Source organism: Eleginops maclovinus, chromosome 12 (assembly GCF_036324505.1).
Source record: "Eleginops maclovinus isolate JMC-PN-2008 ecotype Puerto Natales chromosome 12, JC_Emac_rtc_rv5, whole genome shotgun sequence".
Classification (NCBI taxonomy): Eukaryota; Metazoa; Chordata; class Actinopteri; order Perciformes; family Eleginopidae; genus Eleginops; species Eleginops maclovinus.
In genome coordinates this window covers 13,250,730-13,273,621 of record NC_086360.1, presented here as the reverse complement: position 1 = coordinate 13,273,621, position 22,892 = coordinate 13,250,730, and the positions used below count along the sequence as shown (strand labels likewise).

Genomic DNA, 22,892 nt, shown 5'->3' with positions numbered 1-22,892 from the left:
TTTAAATTTCATTAGGCTACTGAAATCATAAAGGGACAAACGAGGGAAAGATTAATATCAGTGCTATCTCTGTGCGTTCAGATTTTTATTTTCTGTAACTGACCTATTTATTCTCCACAAAGTCTGTGGCGATTAACATCACGGAAATGTGCCAGTAGCAGGAAAAAAGGGTCATTTCCCAGCTGTCTCTTGTTAAATAAGCCAATCAAATACACAACAGATCCCTCCTTGTGGTCCAGAGGTCAAGGTTGTAACAGCAGGGAGACAGGGCCTGCAAGCTGCTCCCAGGCTGTGGAACGATTGCCCCCCCATGATCAGACTTGCTCCCACTTTGTCTGTTTTTAAATCTCGTTGGGAGGCTCGCTTATTCCCGCGTGATTTTGCAGACCACGTGCTTATCAGTCTTTTAAATTAGGTTTTTAATTTTCTTGTGTTGTGTATTGTTTATACATCATGTATGAGAGTGTTCAGTCTGTGGCTTTAAGTATTGTTTTATTGTGTTGTGTTTTACATTTGTTTTAAGTCCTATCTGTTTGTCTAAATGTATTTATGCTGATTTTATCTACTTATTGATGGTCAACTCTGTTGTTTGTTATATATGTGCTATATAATGAAAGTTGATTGGATAGCAGGAAACACTTTCAAGAAGAAACTCTGACCCTGTATGGAAAAATAATAATCAAACCAAAAATGATGCCAGAATACTCTTGTCTACAAGTTAGCGTGTGAATTCATGGGGAAATATAACTGGCAGCAGGTAAAAGGGATGCACAATATGAGGACAAATACCCCAAAACCATGACTATCACAGTAATGATATTACCTGTGATGAATCAGTTAACAAAGTGCTCTCAGTTCCCTGCTGAAATGCCATACACTGTTGGCTGAATTCTAAACAACATTCTTTTCGAAGATAAATGGAACATTCGACATTAAAGAGAACGCAAACGGCATGAATAAAAAAGTATATCGTTCTTTTATGAGTGCTGTTTTTTTACAACAACCGCACACCGACAGAAAGTGGCCCTGTTCATACAAAGAAGAGGTTATACACAAGTATTTATGTAGACAATGTTGCACATCCAAACATATAGACATAATAGAGATGCATATCCACCACCTACACAATTACAGAGCCAATCACATCGTCCCCGGCCCACATTCAATGCAGCTCTCTCGGTATGAGGCTGAAATGTGAGTGGATGTTACTCAGGGTGAACTCTCGCCACACACACACACACACACACACACACACACACACACACACACACACACACACACACACACACACACACACACACACACACACACACACACACACACACACACACACACACACACACACACACACACACACACACACACACACACACACACACACACACACACACACACACACACACACACACACACACACACACACACACACACACACACACACACACACACACACACACACACACACACACACACACACACACACACACACACACACACACACACACACACACACACACACACACACACACACACACACACAGCTTACCCTTTGGCTTCGGCCTCATCGTCATCGATCCATGTCAAGATCTGTGTGGCCAGGATGGATGACACATCCAACTCCTGAATGTCATGGGTGGAGGCCATGACTAAACAATTACGATTTGCCTGAGAGAAAGACAGACAGGACATGTGAAAAGAGAGGAGGGTGACAGAGATGATAAGGGTGAGGAAAATAGGGCGACTTCATTTCACTTTTTCAACTCCATTCTGCCTGCGGCCATAAAAATCAAACTTTCTTTGAATGATGACCTGAGCTGAACCTTCCTTTGATCACCAGCACCACTGCCTTCCTTTAGATAAATAGCTACATTCAAGTAAGAGAATCGGTGTGAACCTCTTCCTATATCCAACAAAAGCAAACACTGGACAACATCAAAGGATATGGTGTAAGAGTTGTGCCACTGGCAAAGACTTTAATATTTGCTTTGAATTTAAATGTTGTATTCTGAAACTGTTGGACAAAGTTAATCTGATGACGTGAGTTTGGAAAAACTCAGTTTGAAGGTTGAAAAATCTAATTTCAGCAGTTAGCCGAGAATTTTACTACGCATCTTGCTCTACTGGAAAGCAATATTGCCATCCACTGCTGTACGGACTGTTTTAGATTTGCCACTCTGGGACTAACAACATTTACATATTATAACATTTAAGCAATTCAAACAATGCCAGTTTACACATCAAGCAGGCTGAGAGCAAATTTAGCTTTTATTTTGTGTTTCTTGCTTGTGTTAAGTCCAATATTCACTCTCCCTTTAGCCCTGTGTTTGGTCTCCTCACTCCTGAGGGATATGTCTGGCTCTTTAGCTGCGAAACACTCCACTATGTTCAGGCTTTGTCTGTCCAAAACAAGGAGCTGAAAGATGCTAAATTACCCCTTAGAAATGAGGGGGGGGGGGATTAGAGTTGGCGGCCCATATGCAGTCACCGGTTTGAATCCTGAGCCAGCCAAACATTTCAGGCAATATCCTCCCCTCTGTCTCTCTCTTTCAACTCTAAGATCTCCAAAGTAAAAAAATACCTTTGGTACGGGGATGCACAAATGGGTGATTATTCTTAGTAGGTTTTATCCACAACGATAGAGCCTTTTTGGTTGACACATTGGTGGTATAAAAATATTAATGAGAACAGCTCTAAGATGTTTTCAGAGAAAACCTCTGAAGGGGAGATTATAATGATTCCTAGCTACTAATGTGTTTCACAGTTAACTGTTGATGAATCGACTCCCACAGAACATTACATAACACTTAAAATAGATTAATCTTTTTCCCTTTTCTTCGTTGCAGTCCAACAGATACTAGTGAGGTTAGAACAAGTAAGGCTGGAAGTCCACATGTTTTTATTTAGCAAAAACATAGAAAAAAGAAAAACCAAATGATCTATCTTTCTATAGTTCTGTCAATCATAACCAAAATAATTGAGGCATAAACTTTTTTCTGGAGGAGGAGGTTTGGTAGAAAAGGCCAGGGTTGGCCATACAGATAAACAATGTGAAAAAGTGCTTGAAAAAGGTTTGAAACGCACGATGATATGATTATATTGCAGTTCACTGGCTGCTGTGTGTGCGAGTTGTACCTTGTTGATGGCGAAGGCTGTGATGATGTCAGATTCCTTGTGGATGATGCGTGCCTTCCCTCCGGAGGAGCCCAGATCTGACTCAGTCTGCACAAAGGAATGCAAACAGACACAAATCATCACCATGGAGATTCAATTATTATGGTCGATACGTTGGTAAACATTTCCAGAGGACAAATAACAGCCATTACTTCAGATAAGGCACATTTCCTTTCCTGTTACAGAACCAATGATCTGACAAGATCCATGGGAGCGGTTGATGAAGGAAGTCTCAAATCATTTGGCTGATGTTATCCCAGGCCTATTGTTGTTTTCTATAATGCGATACTGTATGTGCACTTTGTGTTTATGTGTTTGTTTGTCTGCCTTTACAGGTTAAGAGAGGACATGAGGTGCAGCAGGCCTCGCTGTTAACCACAGCAGCCAACATAACTGGGTTAGAGCCATTAGACTGCATGAGCACAACAACCCTTGAGCGATTAGCACAGCACACACTGTGCTACATAGGTCCTTCGGGAAGCATGGAGTGGCAGAGTAGGCTTTTCTGTAGCTATGCATATTGTATAGAGACGCAACATTTGGATGTTATTTAAAATCTGACAGGCATCCTTTGAGCATGTGATTGAATTAAAGTCTTCACTGCATTTATTCAAGGGGAAAAGACCATGCCTTCTTCTGTCAGATGGAATAAAGTAAAACTTGACTAGCAAAAATCTAAATATGGTGGTTTGCCATTTTGGCCGAGCACATAATCCCTGTGGGGAGCAGATTCACTGCGACAGTGTTGGCCCATTAATCAGAAGCTATTCAGCTTCTGTGCTTGTCCTCTGAGAGACTGGGTTAATTAACACTGAGCCAAATGGAGTAGCTACAATGTGGCAGCTTGCACAGCGAGAGCCAGAAGATTAGAAACCTCTCTGAAGCATCAACCAATGTGCAATTTGAGATGTATGGTTCACATTCACATGAACATTCAGGCAGCTAGATGTTAGATTAATATCACACACTGACAGGAACATTCAGTGTTTATTGCCCAGAAAAATTAACATACTGTAATTCTGTCAAGATAAAAATATATGTTTCTTAGATTTTATGTGACAGTTCACATTTACTCCCCTCATGTAGGAGGCAAACAGAAGGCACAGGATGTGAATGTTCTCTATCTAACAATGGTACACTTTGTACTGCCCACAAGGGAGATGTGAAGGGATGTTTCATACGGTATCCAACATCTGCACAAATTTAAAGTACACAAAGTATTGCATACTCATGGAACTTTGGTGCAGATCTTGGTTCTTGACAGTTCTCAGTCCTTGGTGCCAGAGACCCACCCTTATATATATACAGTATTAAGTCACACTTGATCTGAAGCAGCAGTACCTGATTGTTTCCCGTCTCCTCCATCCCTGAACATTTCATATTCATATTGTCAGTCGGGTCCTCACTCGACTTAATGATTGGGGAAGCAGCACAGGGAAGTCACACACACACACACACACACACACACACACACACACACAACACGTAGAACAACAACGAGTGATGAACCATGCAGTCAAACACACAGAATCTGAATTATTTTGCTGTTAATCAAACAGGGTGTAATAATAGTAATAAAGCATCAACATGCAACTGGAGGCGGTAATAACACATGAGGGTGGCATGCAGAACAACACAGGGATGTGAGAGCCGTTACGATGTAGACTGCCTGGGGCCAAATGCAGATGCTTATGAATATTATCATAACAAAATACTCAATGGGTTATTTAGTAACAATTAGGATGTGCTAGCTGGGAAACATGGAGGCACTTCATGCAGAGAGGCAGCAGGATGTAAAAACATTGTACCTCATTGGGGTCCCGTTTTTTGGTAAAGATGTTTCTGATGAAAGTCTCTTGCACTTCTTCCTGCTTCACCAGATACTGCCACAGGCGCTTCACTGGCAGTGCTGAATGGTGGCTTGTCCTGAAAATAATACAACCACTCATTAAACCAGTCGTATCAGATCACTGAAGCTCAACAACATGCGGTACAAGATATCATTTCTGATTTGTGCCATCGGTGCTGATATGAAAAAACTCCACGTATCTAGCGCTGTCGGCAAAACACATTCAAATGCACAGAACAATGCTGCAGGAACAGTAAATCCCCTCAGCGGGTGCTGTGCGGGCCATGTAGTAATCAATAGGGGTCAGCTGAAGGATAAAGCTTTGATTCCATGGACATCTTGAGACAATTTCTAAATGCATTTAACGGATATGGATGCATCTTACAGATATATCTGGTGCTGAATGCTAAACTGCAATCAATTGAAAAGTATCACTTATTCATGATGTTTAAAGCTAAAAAGGGTCCATATGTAGGCTTGAAGCGATATCATAAAAGATAAGTCAGCTGCTTTGTCAACACAAAAACACACTAAGGTTAAGTACTTTAAAATTCAATCCAAATTTAATACCTTTTTAAAATCTTCCTATAAAATAAATACACATATTCTTCCAGCTACGTCGAGGCGGTTATGTTTTTGTGCACATGCATCGGTATATCAGCAGGACTGCAGACTACTTGCATCATTTTCTAGAAACCTGATGGAAGACGTTGCATAGCGCAGTGAGAACCAAAGACAAATTGGATGAGTGATTGGATTAATGGGGCGAACACATGAATTATCCTTCACTTCCATTAACACTGGGAGATGGGGCTTTTAGGCTGCATTCATTTGGTGTCTGAATAATTGGACAAACGAGTTCCCTCAGATTCATGTTAATGTCTCCTCCCATCAGAACAAAACTCAGCAATAGAATATAAACACATATTCTTTATAGCATCCTTATCACAACTTATTCAAGGCCCTGAAAACACGGATAGAAGAGGGAAAAATAACCCTTCGAACTCGGGACATGGGACCATTCAAGAAGCATGTGGACGTTGGCTACAGCCCATGTTGGTACCTGAATGGGCTGTTGGATGGCTCAAACAGGGCCTTGTGTCTGAGCAGGGCGGGGCCAGGTGCAGTGGTTTCATCCTGGAGGTTGGTGGAGATGTACTTGGAAGGGGGGCCCCCGAAGATCTCCAGCCTTTTCTGCAGCAACTGCTCCCAGCGCTGCAGCGTCTTCAGCACAGCGTGACACAGAGGAGAGCCCACAGGCAGATCTGCGTCAAGGAGAAGCAAGAAGGCAACGCGATTAGCTCAGACAGGCGGGAGGCACTTAACTGCATCCTGGGAGTTTGTACAGAACAGTGTGTGTGCATTTTTATGTTTACCTAATAGATCATATCCTGCCATTGGGTAAAAGGTTTTCAGGTTGACCAACACAAGTTGAACCATTGCCAGACGCATCAAACACCAACTGAGAGGGGACAAAAACCATTACAAACAAGATTACAATCTTGGACATGAACACTCTGACAGAGTTCAAAGCCCTTTGAAAACTGGAGGCATAAAGTGTGTTCAGGCAGAGCTGCTGAATACAAAAACAAAGGAAACACAAACACAGCTGCGGGTTTACCAAAGGAAGGTGAAGATGAGGTGAAGACGAGTCACTCTGCAGTAATATGCGCTCAGCGCTGCGTCGTTACCTGTATGAGTTGTGGTTTGAATGCTCTCTGTGCGGAGAGCTGGGGTCAAACACATCTTCATATTGATCATCATCTTCCTCTTCATCTTGACTGTCTTGGCTCTCCTCAGAGTCATATTCAACTCTGTTTTCTGATTGTGGCAGTGAAGGCTAAAAGACAGAAGAACACAAAACAAAGATTAAGACAGAGGCAGATGGTCTTAAAGGAAATTACCCAAAGAAAAAAAGAAAAATGCTTCCTTTCTTGCTGTTGCTTAACTGGTTTAATACCGGTCACGTCAAAATATATTGATGCTGTTAGACATTAACCATGCATTTAATATATATAATACACTCAGTCGATATGACAAGGCCATGTTTTACCAGCTTTGGTTTGGGTGTTTGTTATCGGTCTTCTTGATTACCTTGGTGATAAAGTAATCCCAAATGCTGAGCTCTGGTGGGATAAACCGTTCTTTGAAGATGGAGGTAGCTTCCTGTTCCACTACAGGGCTCTGCTTGGGACTGGATGGGCCCTCACGCTCTATCCCCGACTCGTCCTTGGATCCGCTGCGTGATGACAGGAGTCTGAATCGTCTGGACTTCCTGTCTGAGCCGCTTGGTGAGGCTGGGGTGTCGAGAGAAAAGGCGTTTGTTCATTTGCTGCGTGATTTCAGCTGCCATTCCACCTCTACCAACTTGTGCATTTAAAAATGATATACAATACAAACAACAAGCCTACTTTCTTTCTTAGCTTATGATAAATCAACTTTAGATGATAAATTAACTTTAGATCTTGCAATTCATCGTAAATATGTTTATGTAAAGTAGTTTGTTGTAGACATTTGGTCAAATAGGCAGACGGTCAGGTTTCCTACCAACCATGAGAGAGTAGCACAAACTGTGAGGGAAACAGCTCCCATACTCAAAGGTTAATGGATTTCACTTTGACCTACAGACAAGAACCTGCTTAATTTAGCAGAACTGATTTGATTTAGCTACTGGGTCACCTCCAAATAAAACCTCACAGAGAGACAGCCACAAAGGAAGACAGACAGAAGGAAAACTAAATCAGCCAAACTAATCCCTTCCAACCTGGTGGCGGTGTTCTTGCGGGGCTGTTGGGTTTCGCTATGACAGGGGTCCGAGCGCCTCCTCCGAACACGGTCACCCAAAGCTGGCTGTTGAGAGGGTGGGCCACGATGCGAAACAGCTCGTTGCTTGAGTGAGTGGCCATGCCGTGAACAAATAGACTGAGGAAGACCGCAGTCACGATCTCACAGAGCAGCACAGCTAAGCCTGGCTGGCTCTCCTCGCCTGCTGAGCTCAACAGGCGAATCAGGGAGGCGATACCTGGAGAGAAGCGACGGGAGGAGGAGCAGTGAGGAAGGAGAGAGGAAAAGAGACAACAGCTTTTGATAACAACTTTCAGTATGTAAGCCAAGAAATACTGCATTACTTCAAAAGATCTGACCAAAATATTGACTAACTATAATATCCAATGCACAACAAGACCTTATAAGCCTTTGACAAAAAAAGGAAAGCAGAATTTCACGGCCAAATGTATAAAAGGAGAACATTTTTTAATTTAGTTTCAGCTGCCAGACAAGAAACAGCAAACAAAGTGGAAGTAAAAATATGTTAAAATTCACAAGATCCCAGATGTTTATTGATGCTTCCTCAAAAAAAAGCTGACAATACTAATGTTCACCTTTAGCAAACAAATGCCACGCCATGAAGAAAGGTAGAACAAACAAAGAATTGATCGTTCCAACAGGTATGAGCCACATCACTGCCCTGGGTGATATCAGCATTCACTTGAATGAACATAAGCCGTGTAGTTTATTTGATCAATCGAAAATAAACCTTGTTGCTGCTGTACACTCAAACCTCTCCCCTGGAAACACAATGGGTGCTCATGTTCTCAAAACAACCGCCTGTTTAAGATAAATATCAAGCCTTTTTTACTTCATTATTAAATTTTACATGTTCACTATAAATGGAAGATATAAGGAAGATATAAGGAAGTTAATAAATACTGACAGATGGAGGAATACATCTCTGGTGTGGGTCTTTTACTTTTGTTTAAAAAAGACAATATGCTTTCCTCTTTAATTCTGTGGGCTGAATTACCTGGCCACTGTGCGGGGGGCGTGTTGGGCTGAACGGACTCGTCCATGCTGACGGTTCGGACAGGCTGCTTCTGAGACAGCAAAACACTCTGATACACGATTCCTGTGAAGTGGTTCACATGGCTGAGGGAGACAAAAGAAAGCAAACACACCAGACAGTATGAGGACACATATTAAACATTAAATGCTTGACTGAAAAGTGGGATTTCAAAAAAGCTAGTTTAGTGGTAAATATATAATGTCTAAAAGTTTTAACCCGTTCTGAATTCGGGGATGATGTTATCGAAGTAAGAGTCAATAAGCTCTGTTCTCTCAGACATGAGATACTAATGGGCTTTATCTCAGGTTAGCCATCTATGCTGTTTGGTGGTAGAGAAGAGAAAGCTTTCCCAAGAGGAAGATTCAATTTCTCACGTCAAGTTACTTTTCAACTAATGCACACACAAAAACCTTGAATTGTTGCAGAAGAAATATAATATAGAGAATATGGGATGTATAACACGCCAGGGAGTCTATTACGTGTTCAACATCCAATGAGTCCCCTTTAAGCTTCTGCAAAAAAACATCAACCACGCAAAAAAAAACATAAAAGAGGAATCTTCATTCAGAAGAAGGTACAGTGACAGTATCCTCTATCAAAACACTGTCAACGTGGTGGCAACCCTAAACCACAACAACTTATATCCTTCAATAACCTTTAAAAAGCAAAATCTGTCTCATCCCTGCCTCTCTCTCGCACACCCAAGAGAAACACACAGAAGAAGAAATTCAGCAATCCACTGCGGTTTTTGCACTGAAAGAATAATAAATGTTTTCCCTAAACTCTCTTGACACTTTTTTGTATCTATACAAGCAAAACTATCTCTGGGGTCAGAGTACTGTGGCTTTAAAAGGTCAGAGTCTGGTCAAGCGAAACTAAAAAAGATGGGTACAACATCAAGCAGTCTGGCAGAAGCATGACAGGGAGTCAGACAGCAGCACAGCTGTAAGACAAACACACGCACTCACCCATCCAAAGTCAAGATCCCACTGGGTTTTTGTCAAAGTGATTGAAGGTTGTGGTACATACACGTCTTCAACAAACACAATGGGTAACTAATCTAATTAAAAATGTACAATAAGGATGACATGTGACACCCTTGTTATCATTTTCAACATGATCACATCAGACAAGTGACCAACATGTTGTTCACTATCAATGTCCTAAGTAACACCACCACAGCACTTCGTAAAAGCAGCCTGGGGCTTCTGCTGAGATGATTTTCCATAAACAACATCTGGAAAAGCCTTTTTTACTTTATTACATTTGTGATGTTTGACTTAGGATGAGTGTATTTTCTTCTGGCTTGGTTACCAGTAGTCATGTCCCTTTCCCCTTTTCTCTTATTATTCTGCTCCAATAAGTTTAAACACAGACACACACACTAACAAGTGGACGCAAATCAACATAATTTTGTCTAATGCAAGTAGGACAGCTAACTCAGATCACTCTTGATAAATAATCCAGTGTTTATAGAGCTGTTAACGGAGTTGTGTCAAGGTGAATGTGGCGGAAAATTAAAAAAGAATGTATCAAAGTAATCATTGCTCCAAGTCGTATAAAGAATTCAAGAAGCCTGGTCGGAGAGATTCTACGAGAAGATACACAGAATGAACTCAAACCCTTTAGAGTCAGGCTAAATGAAAGCCTTTTTTCAAACACTGGGTACGTGGGATAGGAAAAAAAAAATGTCCCTAGATGTGCAAAAAAAAGTAGATGGCTCAACAATTGCTCAGGGTTAATGATGTCATAAAGTTCACTATGATGCTGCGGGTTCCCCCCCTGCAACATGACAGCCTATAGGCTCAATAGCCTGGGACACTAACCTGTGGGTGTGTCCATCACAGAGACACTGATATATGCAGGCGGACAGGGAGGCAGCCAATGTGTGCATCACATAGATCTGAAATAAAGAGAGGAAATCAAACACAAAAAAAGTTTGAAGTACAGAAAAACTGTATGGTGACACCCATTGTCTGCAATATGCTAATATTATCCGTAGTTACCTCATTGTTGACAACATCAGGGTGTGGAGGAGAGTCCAGTGAATTGATGGTCTGTAGGATGTCATGAGCCAGGTTGGTCAGGTAGACAATGGGATTGGCCACCACCGTCTTTACGTTTGCCGTGCAGGCCATCAGGAGAGGGATCGATGTCGGTTGGCAACATGGCATCGCCGCCGCCACCGCCTGCATGGAGTCATCCTGTGGAAATCAGAGAGATCAGTGTGCCATAATAAAAAGCTGCACATGCTAGATTTGAGAATGCATATTGCGAAGCGGACGGATCTTGATCAGCATGAAGGGTGTTCTTTTCCCCATAATGACCACCTCGCTGGACATTATCCCACTTATTACACGGCTACATACTAAACAAACTAACGACTCGACTCCCAATATTAATTTAAATCATTTTGTTGACTCAAAAATGATCGTATTTTTCCCGCTAAGAACAAAAAAACCTCTGTTCCACGGCGCACCAACGGCTGGAACTGCAACAACAACAACTTTACGGCAGCACTGATCGAGGTTTTCTGATCGAGGTTTCTGTAACTGTTCCAAGTCTGTTCACAGTTTCTGATCCACTAACAAGTCCTTAAAATCTGCAGAGCCCAGACCGTGATCCTGTTGGTGTTTATTTCCTGTCTGTCTTCTTCGGGTGATTTATCTGACGTCCAGCGCTCCGTATTTTAACCTCTTTTCCTTTTTCGGTCTTGATCCTCCTTAACGGGCAATAAGTCCTTGACAGCGGTCTGTACTACTGGATTAACAATGTGTCACATGTTCTGACCAATCGGAATCGAGTATTCAACTAAGCCATGTAATAACAACAAATATTTAAGTGTTCACAATGAAGACTCATCACACCTATGCAAAAGGACAACTGCTTAACCACGAGTCTCCCTCACAACACAGTAAGCCTAAAAAGTAAGAGCAGAGATCTCAACTTAATCAGTCCTTTTTTGACAGGGTAAAAGAGACAGCTCACAAAGGGACCGGGGTATGAGAGGTGATGCTTTCATCTGTGAAACAAAAGCCTGTTCCTGAGACAGAACAAGTCATACACCATCTAATACTGAGAGAGTTCTATGACAGGTTTTCCAGTGCATGTGTGAATGACATTTAAGATGTAGCAACGAAGGGGTGCCTGGTTTGTCTGCGTTTAATCAATCCCTGAACATGACTCTCTGAGTGCAAGAATACCACAGGCTTATGTTCGTCACGATTGATGAATCACATTCAGCTGTCACTAACCTTCCCAAACAGAAGCTCTACAGACCGAGTGAAGTTTAAAAAAAAACGACATTTCCTCGACAACAACAGCGGAACTTGACAACCAATGGGACCAGAGCTGGGACAAAAGAAAGCGCTTTGATTTCAGAATCAAAGACAGAGTAGACAGATCTCCCAGCGCTCGTTCATTCAAAAGAGTTGTTTTCATGCCAGCTCATTGAGTTGTTTACCTCCTGAATTTTTGACTCTTCGAAAAGTCAGCCTAAGGCAAGCTCTCCCTCAGGAGCTCGGAGGATCAGCACAACCTGCCAGCCCAGTACTCAAGGGGGGGGTGGGGGTGCCAGTGCATGGGTCTGAGTGAGTCTGAGTGAGTAAGTGAGTGAGCGTTTCAGGTTGGTTTTTCTCTGATCGGTTAGAAAATACTGCAGCTCTGTGTTCCAGTGTAACAGTTTTTACATGCAGCTGATTGGTTTTGGTGTTTCAAAAAGTTTTGTTCAACATTTTCCCTTTTTTTTGCATCTGTGTTGTCATGTATGTTCAGACCCACTGACTTTGGTGAGGCGGCACCACTTTTATTAATGAGAACCACGCACACTGTATGTTAAGCTGTATATGTACAACTGATCAGCATCTTAAATTCACTTTGTCTGCCCAATTTATTCATAAATATAACTTTTTTCATTCTCTATGATATGTTAAAAGATACAAAAATAAAAGCAGACCAGGAAAAGTTTATACATTTTAACATCAACAAGTACCTTATCGATAAAGTGACTACTTGTTTTATCTCCTTCATCAGCAACCTCAGTTATTACAGTGACAGCAGCTACAGAGCCGGACTAACTTAAGCCAGTAAAATGTGCGTTCGCCTGTCAGTTATTTTGAATTACCTGGTGAGACTCTTGAAGCAACAGAATGAGCTCCATGCGCACAGATGCCAGTCCTCCTCCGTGGGAGCCATGTAGGCTGCAGTAGCTCAGAAACATCCTCAGTAAGGGCTGGTTACTCTGCAGCCAGTGCCTCCTGCTCCTCTGGCTGTCACCACGAGGACTCCTCGGCTGGAAAATCATTTGTACTTTATTAGTTTCATAGTCAGATTAATCGACACCAGTGTACATATGCCAATATCATCCGGCTGGCAACACAGACAATGTGTTCTTTCAACAAAGAATAAAGAAGCAGGTCTATGACATGTATTTGAATCTTTAAGAGAGTAATGCAAAGCCATCTTTATTTATTTAGGTTTGCTCTTTGAACTGAAGCAGAAGAAAATGCGCTGCAGCAGTTGTGATATCCACGGTGGAACATCTTTTCATTTTAAAATGTTTCAAACTGTGTCAAGACAAACTGTGCCGTTGTGTTGCATCGATGTTTTGAGCATCTGACAAATCTGTAGCCTCCAGCTATCTAAACCCACCTGTTCCTCCTCGCCCAGCCCGGAGACAGACGCCCCCCCCTGGACAGACAGCTCTGGCAAGCAGGGCTTGTAGCTGCAGCAGCGCTGGAGAGCCACGACCTGGGTTAAAACGATTTAAAAATATATAAATTATAATCAATTTGTCCTGCATACGTGGACTGAAAGACCCTTTTTTTTACCAAATTGTAAACAGAATAAATATATATGAGAAACTCACGAGAGTTATTATCAATACCATGTTTATATGCACTGAGATCAGATCTTGAAACAGTGAACATAAAGACAAGAGAGATGTGTGGGAGTTATACAAGTTATAAAACTTTTGTTGAGTGAACTTAAGGGTGCAGCCAGATGAATGCTTTACCAAACCGGGGTTGCCATGGATGAATTTATAAAGTAAAATATGTGGGTCATCAAATCAGTTTTAAAAAATGTTTAATTAATGCTTTCTTTGCCTGGGTGCAGATACAACTTTTTGGCCTAACTACATTTTCTCAAAGTGTAGCAAACCACAGACAGAAGAGAAACAAACAACAACAACAACAACAGAGAGATTTGGTTTTAAAACAGTAGTCTTGTGCTCTGGCCAAGCGTCATGCTAAATTGACAAACGCTAGGGAGATGTATTGAAATCACACTTCAAGTGACTTCAACATTTCTAATTAGTGTTAATAGAAAGATATGTATTAAAAAGGTTATAATTATACCAAAAATATATATCATTTTTAATTGGGAAAGCCAAGCTATTCAACGTCAAATCAGTCATTCAGCATCCCTGTATAACCAGAATGGAATGATCCGCTTTTAAATAACCACGTTCACCACTACTACATCTATTTGACTGTGAGTTTGGCTCTTTTAGGGTGTAGACAGACTGATTATTGTATAATTAATTATAACTCAAATAAAAAATATAATGGATTTGACTTGTTATGTTTAATCATGCGTGCGCTATTACCTCTCTCTCCAGCCACTGGTAGAGCTGGCAACGCAGCTTCCCTCCATCCAGCTCATACCCCGTCGACAGCGTCCGGAGCTCATTGGTCATGATCTTAAGGCAGGCGGTAAACTTCAGCTGGGCCGCCAAGATGTCATCAGAAGGAGCGAGAAAGTCATCGTCACTCTCCTCTCCCGGCACAGTCTCCATGAGCGGCGACATGGCATCCTGCGCATCCTGAAACACGCTGCTGCCGTCCTCAGTTCTGCCACTCTTACCATTTTTAGTTTCTTCTTCATCCTCTTCATCGTCTTCTTCATCATCTTTGTCACTCTCCCATTTAAGCTCCAGGGGCTCATCCGGATGGTTCATCGACGGGTGGCTCCAGTCAAAACTTAACACTGACTCTGACCGGCTGTTGCACAAGCTGTTTCTGTCAGACTCGTAGCCGTTCAGAGCCGACTGAGACCAATCCTGCTCTGAACTCTGTCCATTTTTGCTCCCAGCGCTGAGATCAGCCGCGATGCCGGCACCCTCATGGTCGGGGAGTTTGGAATGCTTGCGGACTTTGGGCATCTTGGAGAGGACTTCAAGGGCTAGCATAGGGCAGCCAGCTTGGAGGTGTGCGTAAGCAGCTGTGAAAAACAGTCTCCTCTCCTCCAGGCTAATGGAGTCTGCCCTGCGGCACTCAGCGGTCAGTCCAACTTTAGCCTTGTCGGAGGAGCCAAAATGGCGCCGAAGGAGTAGTGGGTGGGTTCGAAGGTAGGTGTAAAAGTTGAAAACCTCAGGGTTACAGGCAGACACTGAAGAGGAGCCTGTCAAATATGCAAAGGAGCAGAACATGTTATCTGTGTTTACTGCTTTGACACACAAGCTGTGTTTTAGGTCGAGACCAATATGGAACTTTAGCAGGCCTGGCTGTATTTTCATTAAACTTCTCAACAAATTGAGGCATCCGACCACGTAAGAACTCCCACTGCAGTCACCTAAAGAGTGGAGATGCAATACCAGAGAGTGGTTGACTGACTTTTCAGTAAAAACCATGTCAAAGGGCCTGTATGACTCATACTGAAAACCAGCAAGGACCACACATAATCCCTTAAGTATAAGAGCCTTTTCAATTTAAACCAGTGTTTCCTGCTCCATTAGCTTATAAGAAAAGGGCTTGGAGAACATCATTAATAAAACTGGTTGGTCTCCTAAGTTAAAGTGAGTTTCATATTCAGTTCAGTTCTTCATCCCTTCATGAGGCAAGTCATGTACATTTTTTCAATTTAAAAGGTCTCCCGTGGCCAGAAGCTGTGATTACTTTCACAATTACATATACCTAAAGCGCCAAAAATAGTTGCGAAGCTGAGCCGTTTGTTTTTAATGGAGGTAGATTCAACCTTACAGTGTAAAAATACATTCTGCAGTTTAGTCTAATCCCCTCTGTTATACCTGCAAGGCTGCATTTCACAGGCTGGAAATTTGAGTATTCAAATATCCTAAAGGCTTCAGTAAGTACACACTTTTTTATCCATACAAGTTATTTCAAAACATTTTTAGATTGTTATATAAAGAGGGACACTTAAGCATAATAATTCCAAAACACAGGTTTATACACCATTCTACCTTTTAATTTTGCCTTTGAATCGAGTGGAGAAAAGCAGAGTACTGCAGACCTACCAGTGTCACATTTGCTCTCAGTGGACCCAGAGCTGGTTCTGTCAGCAGGCTGCTCGAGGAGAGTGTCCAACGCTCTGCTGTAGTCCTCCAGGACCCAGTGAGCCATGCTACGCAGGAACGGATCCTTCTGTTCAGGAATCTGACATTTGGGGAGAAATACAATGGTTCATTACGGTTTCTGCTGCTTATTTATTTGCAAAATGCTGGGGAGTCACACAATGTACAGTTAAATGAAAGGCTGCATGCTCTGCAGTAAAAACCCCAGCTTCAGGATGATGTACACAAACCTGTTTGTCTTGTCCCAGAACACTTCTCCGGAGGATCTTTTTGTATGTGGATGCCGTTTCAAACTCTGACTCATACAGTCTGGAGATCACCAGTGCAAGCTGTAGGTCCTGCATTTTTTCGATACACACCTGGAGGTGGAAATAAAGCATTTCTTCATTTAAAAAAAAAAAAACGGTTTCTGAGCATTTCACACAGGCCTGAATGGGGTGGGATAAGCAGACAATTAATGACACAGGGTAATCCAGTAGGGCAGGGGTGTCCAAACTTTTTTCAGCGAGGGCCACATACAGAAAAATATACGGAGAGCTGGGCCACTTATAGAGGTGATATTGTCTCAAAAGTTAAGTTATAAGTTAGCAAAACAAATCAAATGTAGGTGAATAATGCGTAATGCTTGAAAAAGCTTTCAGAAAAAAACAGCCTACATCCCATCTCTCTTTAGGCTCATTAATATATTTGAGAAGTACAATATAAGACAAGCGAAAGTTTAATTTGTGGGCCATATTCCATGATACTTTTAGAATTTGCAGAGGGCCAATTCAAAATGGCCTGTGGGCCGCATTTGGCCCCCGGGCCATAGTTTGGACACCCAGTAGGAATAATTTTATATTAGAAGGTATGCCTTTCTGGTTTGTTTATCTGTTAAAAAGGAAAGGAAATAAGTAAAAATAATGCTAGGAATAAAAGTCTCAGCGCAATGCAAAGAGTTAATAGCTGAGGTCGTTGTTGTTGCTCCCAACTGGTGAGGTGTGAGGTGCATTTCAATGAGTCTACCTCCCCTCCACAGAGTAAAAGTCAATGATAGCCCGTTATCTGGGTGACATAATTTACATAAAATGCTCAAAGAAGCTCCAGTTACTCACACAGATTAAATAATGTGACTCATTGCTCCAGGGATGTTCACAACAGAAATATCCTTGATGGATAAAACTAAGGTTAAGCATGACCAGAGCATCCCTCTTGATATGGGAGTAAAAAGATGGAGCAGTGTGTTTTTTGTGGCTTAACCTAACCAGGACAAATCTAGTACTGCTATGTAATTGTTTAAACTACAATTATACACATTAACAAAGAAAAACTATGGAAATATATATGAAGGTAGTAGGTAGTGTCCCCATTCACGAGGCTTTAACAAGAATGTGTTGCTGCTGGTTTATAAATGTATCAACATTCTCCTGAAACTTCTCACAGAAGCCGGGTAGACAGCAACACCCAAGAGTCAATTGCCAGCATCAATAATTCTGCATTGTGCTAAAAGCTCTTGGCAAAAAAACCTTGAGGGAATCTAATGAGCTCTTTCAATAATAAAAAAGGATGCCACTCGCTACAGAAATACTGCGGCCAAGATCTGTTTATGTCAATTGGGTTTCACTGCTTTTAATAAGCAATCAAACACTGCTCTTGAGTATGAATTATTGTAAAAAAGACGTGTGTACAATGCTTCAGGAATGTTAGAACTGAAAATGAGCACTGACTGAAAGCAGGGTTTGTAAGTTAGGTACGCAGGCTGACAAGTGGAACTCGCAGTTGAACGAACAAGTCTTCTTGCAAACAGTGTGTCATGTCTCTTTTCCACTTGCCTCAACGGCATCCTTAAGGGATCCGGCTAGAAGGAAGAAGGCTGCCGAATGCTGGAACCGCTGCTTCCCCAACAGAGAAAATGCGTTCTTCAGTGCGGCTTTCCTCCACCTGTCCTCACTGAAGTTGTTGCGGAAAAACTCTGTCATTTTGGCATTCCTCTGGGATCTGGAGAGAAAACATTGTGAATATAAGACAACAGTACTTGTGTCATAGCAATCTGACGGAAACAATCTTGTTTAAAAAAGGAGGGGATCAAAGATTGTGAGGACTGCATTTGAGTTTTATGCGATAGTAACAGTTTTTCCTACCTGTACAATCCCCAGACCACTGCCTTCTTCTTCATTGCGAGGTAAAATATAGCTGCATCCAGAGGATCATTGTTTCTCTGTAAAGAAGTCTTGGCAACCTGACAACATAGAGAAAGAACACATTAAGCTCTCCCCCTGTAATTGTATAGAAATGTCTGCAAAATGTCCTTTTCACCTACAAGAAGGCACTTTATTCATGAATGAAGCAATCAATATGAAGTAGACAGAGCTAGCACTAATGGCCAACCTTCAAAATCTTTATGTGACAACTTTTAGAATCTTTAAAATGAATTTTCATACAGGAGAGAAAAGTGTGTCTGATGCAGTTGCATCTAGACGGGGGGACAAACAGTAGAGACACCTGACAGACCTCTAATGAGTTAATTGCTTAGGTTAACTACCGTCACTGGACGCCTCACCTTCTCTATACACTTGCGCAACTTGTTTGTGCTGCGCAGCCACCAGCCCACGCCCATGGAGCGCAGCTCCGGCCACGTGGACTCTCCCTTCTGTAGAGCAGGCAGCATGTTCAGCAGCTCCTCCTCAGCCTCCGAGTGGAATGCCCAGGCATAATGACATGTTGACAGGCCTGAAGAGAAATGAAAGAAAACACATGGTAACCGGAGAAGAGTCTGTATTTACACTGTGTAGTGAGTAAAAGCTGGAGTGCCCTGCTCTAGGGTAACTTCACTGCAATATTAAGGATGGTGCCTAGACTAGGACTGACCTCCAATATTCGACTATTCGACGATTCGATTCGGAGAGGTCTGATTCGACTATGAACCTCGTAGTCGAATCTTCGTAAAATGTTGTTATACAACAAAGACCATACCATTCTGACTATATGGGGTGCCCGTGGCTGCCAAGCATTAATTGTTACATAGAATGTCTTTGTTTCTTATATAAAAGCCTATTTTAATGCAAAATCTGTCTATTTTATGTTAATAAATAGTTCCAATGATTTGTTCGTTTAAATGGTAGTCTTAGCTTATTACAGTGTTATTAAATCACACCCACTGCAGTTGCGCAATCCAAATGAGCGCAGGTGAGCAGCACACAAGACCGTTAGTGTTTACGGATTTATTGGCTCACAATGGCTACTAAAAAGACATCAAAAGTTGTAGAACTATTTTGAAAAGGTTAAAGATGACCCGAAGAAAGTGAAGTGTAAGTTGTGTGAGCAGGTTCTTGCATATCACACGACGACAACCAACATGGCATATCATTTGAAGCGGGTAAGGCTTGTTAACTTTACAAACAAACAAACAGTTCTACCACTCTTTTATCAATACAGGCATTAAAATATTATTGTTATATTATTCTATCATTTACAGTTACACCCGCAGTGTCATGACGACAACTCAGCCGGCAAGTCTGCATCAGCGGCGGCCCCGAGATTAACGCAAAAAACTTGATTTGAGACCACCACTTTCAGAGAAGAGAAAAAGGGAAATTACTGAACAGATTGCGGAGTTTGTGGCACTTGATATGAGGCCTGTGCGCATTGTTGAGCCAGGCTACACCATCCCTACAAGAGCTACGGTGATGGATATCGTGCACACAAAATATCTATCGACACGGTCAGAGATATACAGGGCAATACAGGACTGTGAAGCTGTCAGTTTCACAACTGATATCTGGACCTCGCTTCAGATGGAGGCTTATCTCAGTCACATCACATTTCATCACTGGAGACTGGCAACTGGAGAGTTTTGTTTTAGAAACCAAAAAAATGGAGGACAGTCACACAGCCGATCACATTGCACGAGAACTGACGGAGATAATTTGCGAGTGGGACATTCCAAGTACCAAGATCGTTTCTGTGGTGCATGACAACGCAGCAAACATGGTTGCGTGCACCAACCATGGTTGCGTGCACCAACCAGTTGGTCCAGCAGCCCTCCTGGGGAAATATGTAAGGGGTGCGCTGCGCGGGCCACACATTACAACTCTGCATAAACAGCGCTCTGAAGCAGGACCCCATTTGCCGCACTGTTGCTGCTGCAAGGCGCTTGGTTTCTCATTTCAAAAAAAGCGCAAAGGCCACCACAGCACTTCAAGATAAACAGAAACACCAGAATGTTCCTCAGCATAAACTGATGCAGGATGTTGTCACCCGTTGGAACTCTGTTTATTTGATGCTCGATCGCTTGATCGAACAGAAGGGGCCAGTTTCAGCCGTGCTCACAGATGACAGTGTGAGCAAACGGTCCGATCGTGACCTGGAGCTATCCACATCACAGTGGTGCACAGCAGAGGACATTGTCGCTGTTCTTAAACCAATGATCACTCTGACAGAGCTTTTGTCCCAAGAAAATAATGCATCCCTGTCTGCCACGGTCCCCATGCTTATGAATATTAAAAAAAGACATTTGGTGGTGCACGCGGACGACAGTCGAACCACAAAGATCATCAAGACTACGCTGTCCGAGGAGATGGACAGGCGATGGGAGCTTAAAGGGCCAGGGCTGGAAAGAAGTATGTCATGTCATTTTGCACTAGTTCCAAGCTGTTGTGATAAGTTTAATTATTTATTTATTTTATCCTGATTCCCGAGTGTAAACGTTGAATTAAAAGCCAAGAAATAGGTTCTTAACTGAGCGATAAAGGCATGTTTTGGCACGTTGTTGTTTTTGAAGCCATTTTGTTCCGAACTGTTGTGATGTTTAATATGCCCAGTTTCGTTCATCTGGCTTTAAATAAATAAAGGTATTTGTTTCACACCTACCATGTTTGTTGAGCTCTTTTGTTTGAAACGGAAAAATATAAAGCTGCTATCTGAAAAAAAAAGGTTCGACTATCAGTCGACTACGGCAAAATCTGACGAATCAGATTCGACTATGAAAATCCTTAGTCGAAAACAGCCCTAGCCTAGACTATGTCTTGTTTACCTTTCTTGCTTAGACATTTACTGTCCAAAATCTACAATGGAGACATCATTAACCTCCTCTGTGTAGCTTTAGAGTTCTTTATAGAGATACCTCTCTGATACCTAGGTGGGCTCTGGATCTGGATCTAAAAGGACGGTGCAGGGAGACAAATCTTCAGGCAGCAACCTGGAAACTAAAATTAAGTCTGAGGAACATAAATATAGTTCTTGTTAGATATTTCTATTGCTGTTGCCCTGTTCACTGAGTCGAGTGTGTGAGTGTCAGCTATGAAATGCCCCGAATGAAAACAATTTGAAAACCACTTCCCCTCTTTACCTTGCCGTAGCAGCTGTGCTCTGTGTGCTGGAGGCAGCGAGGTAGAGAGGAAGGTGTGGAGTCTGACGGCAAGCAGGAACTTCAGGCCGCACTCATCCAGTGTCTCACCTCCTGGTAAATCAGATAGACAGCTCTTGACTACCTCCAAACATATTTACATGATGTGGTGAGTTACTCATCTACTGCAGTTCTATCCATTTCAAGAGGCCTTGTTTTTTGTGTAATTTTCCTAAAGTACCTTTGCTCTTGCCTTGGCTGTCCTTGAGGTCTGTGCTTGTGGTGGCGATGGTGTCGGCCAGCGCCATGAGAGACATTTGCTCCATACGGGTGAGTCCGGGCAAACTGGAATGTAGGAGGTGACTGGACAGAACCTGAGCATGCTCTGGACCGAAAAATGTCGGACTGTACTGCGACAGGTCAATAACCTACAGATGGAGAATAAGAGATGACAGTCTGTTAAATGATTTGCATTGCATTTTTTATTTGTTTCGTAAAAGAGAGAGAGAGGAAATAATGTTGAAACGGGGAAAGAATCATGGCTGAAACCCAAAACAGATATATTGTACTAAATATCTAAGCTTTTCTAAACGTCTTTTGGCAATATCTAGAGACCTAGCGATCACAAGGATAGATCTTTAGTACATTAGCAAGGGCAATCATGGGCTTTTAAGGCAGCAGTAAATATAAAATGAACCTTGAAATGCCCAATTCTGCATATTTAGGTTTTTTAAGCTCAAATACAAAAAGAGACAAAAATGTTGCTGTCCACTCTCATTCTTAGTTATTTTAACCAAACAAAAGTCAACAGAAACGGACCTTGTTTCCAGTTTCCTCTTGATCATCATCCAGAGGTTCCAGATCCACAATGCTTGGCGTATGAAAGAGCTCATCATAGACATCAGCGTGACTGGAACCATGGCCGCTATCTCCACTCACACTGCCCACTTTATCTGTAGGAAAAGAAACCATTTTTCTGTATACGTGTTTCTGATTTTATTCCTCTCACTTTGTATCCAACATGTGGGATATTATTCTCAGTCTCTTACACTTTGAGGATAATTACTATTATTATTAAACCATAAGTTGCACCCCCACCAGGTTTTGGTGATGTGTCCTCATCATCGGCTGCGAGAAGGGCGTAGAGTGGCAGTGGGGGGATGGAGCTTATCTCTGTGTAGTCAGGGGGGGAGTTCTCTGCTTTGCTGAACATTTTGGAGTCTCTGGCTGTGCTGCCTCCGGCGCTGATGGTTCGAGAGCGCACACGTTTCTCAGGATTGGTCGTGCTGTCTTTAAGTGCCACAATCTCTCCAGCAATGCATTTCACCAGATGGGACAGGATGGCCTTGGCACGGTGAACCTTAGATAGATAAATTCAATTTTAAATTAGAAGTCT

The 22,892-nt window shown here is 42.2% G+C and overlaps 1 protein-coding gene across 4 annotated transcripts in view; it reads right to left on the bottom strand.

Moving 5' to 3' along the window:
• The window catches only part of LOC134873783 (dmX-like protein 1), a 49,772-nt gene that overhangs the window by 8,608 nt on the left and 18,272 nt on the right, over positions 1 to 22,892 (bottom strand). For 2 of the 4 annotated variants that reach the window (XM_063897637.1, XM_063897638.1), the window contains exons 20-43: positions 22,595 to 22,856; positions 22,316 to 22,449; positions 21,738 to 21,924; positions 21,500 to 21,610; positions 18,713 to 18,882; positions 18,294 to 18,391; positions 17,985 to 18,150; positions 16,404 to 16,532; positions 16,117 to 16,255; positions 14,470 to 15,263; positions 13,512 to 13,610; positions 12,985 to 13,152; positions 10,868 to 11,065; positions 10,688 to 10,764; positions 8,823 to 8,944; positions 7,785 to 8,042; positions 7,115 to 7,317; positions 6,712 to 6,860; positions 6,397 to 6,482; positions 6,084 to 6,285; positions 4,980 to 5,097; positions 4,513 to 4,581; positions 3,133 to 3,219; positions 1,547 to 1,665 (exon numbers count right to left, since the gene is read on the bottom strand). In XM_063897637.1, coding sequence (XP_063753707.1) covers positions 1,547 to 1,665; positions 3,133 to 3,219; positions 4,513 to 4,581; positions 4,980 to 5,097; positions 6,084 to 6,285; positions 6,397 to 6,482; positions 6,712 to 6,860; positions 7,115 to 7,317; positions 7,785 to 8,042; positions 8,823 to 8,944; positions 10,688 to 10,764; positions 10,868 to 11,065; positions 12,985 to 13,152; positions 13,512 to 13,610; positions 14,470 to 15,263; positions 16,117 to 16,255; positions 16,404 to 16,532; positions 17,985 to 18,150; positions 18,294 to 18,391; positions 18,713 to 18,882; positions 21,500 to 21,610; positions 21,738 to 21,924; positions 22,316 to 22,449; positions 22,595 to 22,856 — 4,145 coding nt within the window. The remainder of the gene's footprint in view (positions 1 to 1,546; positions 1,666 to 3,132; positions 3,220 to 4,512; positions 4,582 to 4,979; positions 5,098 to 6,083; positions 6,286 to 6,396; positions 6,483 to 6,711; positions 6,861 to 7,114; positions 7,318 to 7,784; positions 8,043 to 8,822; positions 8,945 to 10,687; positions 10,765 to 10,867; positions 11,066 to 12,984; positions 13,153 to 13,511; positions 13,611 to 14,469; positions 15,264 to 16,116; positions 16,256 to 16,403; positions 16,533 to 17,984; positions 18,151 to 18,293; positions 18,392 to 18,712; positions 18,883 to 21,499; positions 21,611 to 21,737; positions 21,925 to 22,315; positions 22,450 to 22,594; positions 22,857 to 22,892) is intronic. The other 2 variants (XM_063897639.1, XM_063897640.1) reach the window with 2 other exon arrangements.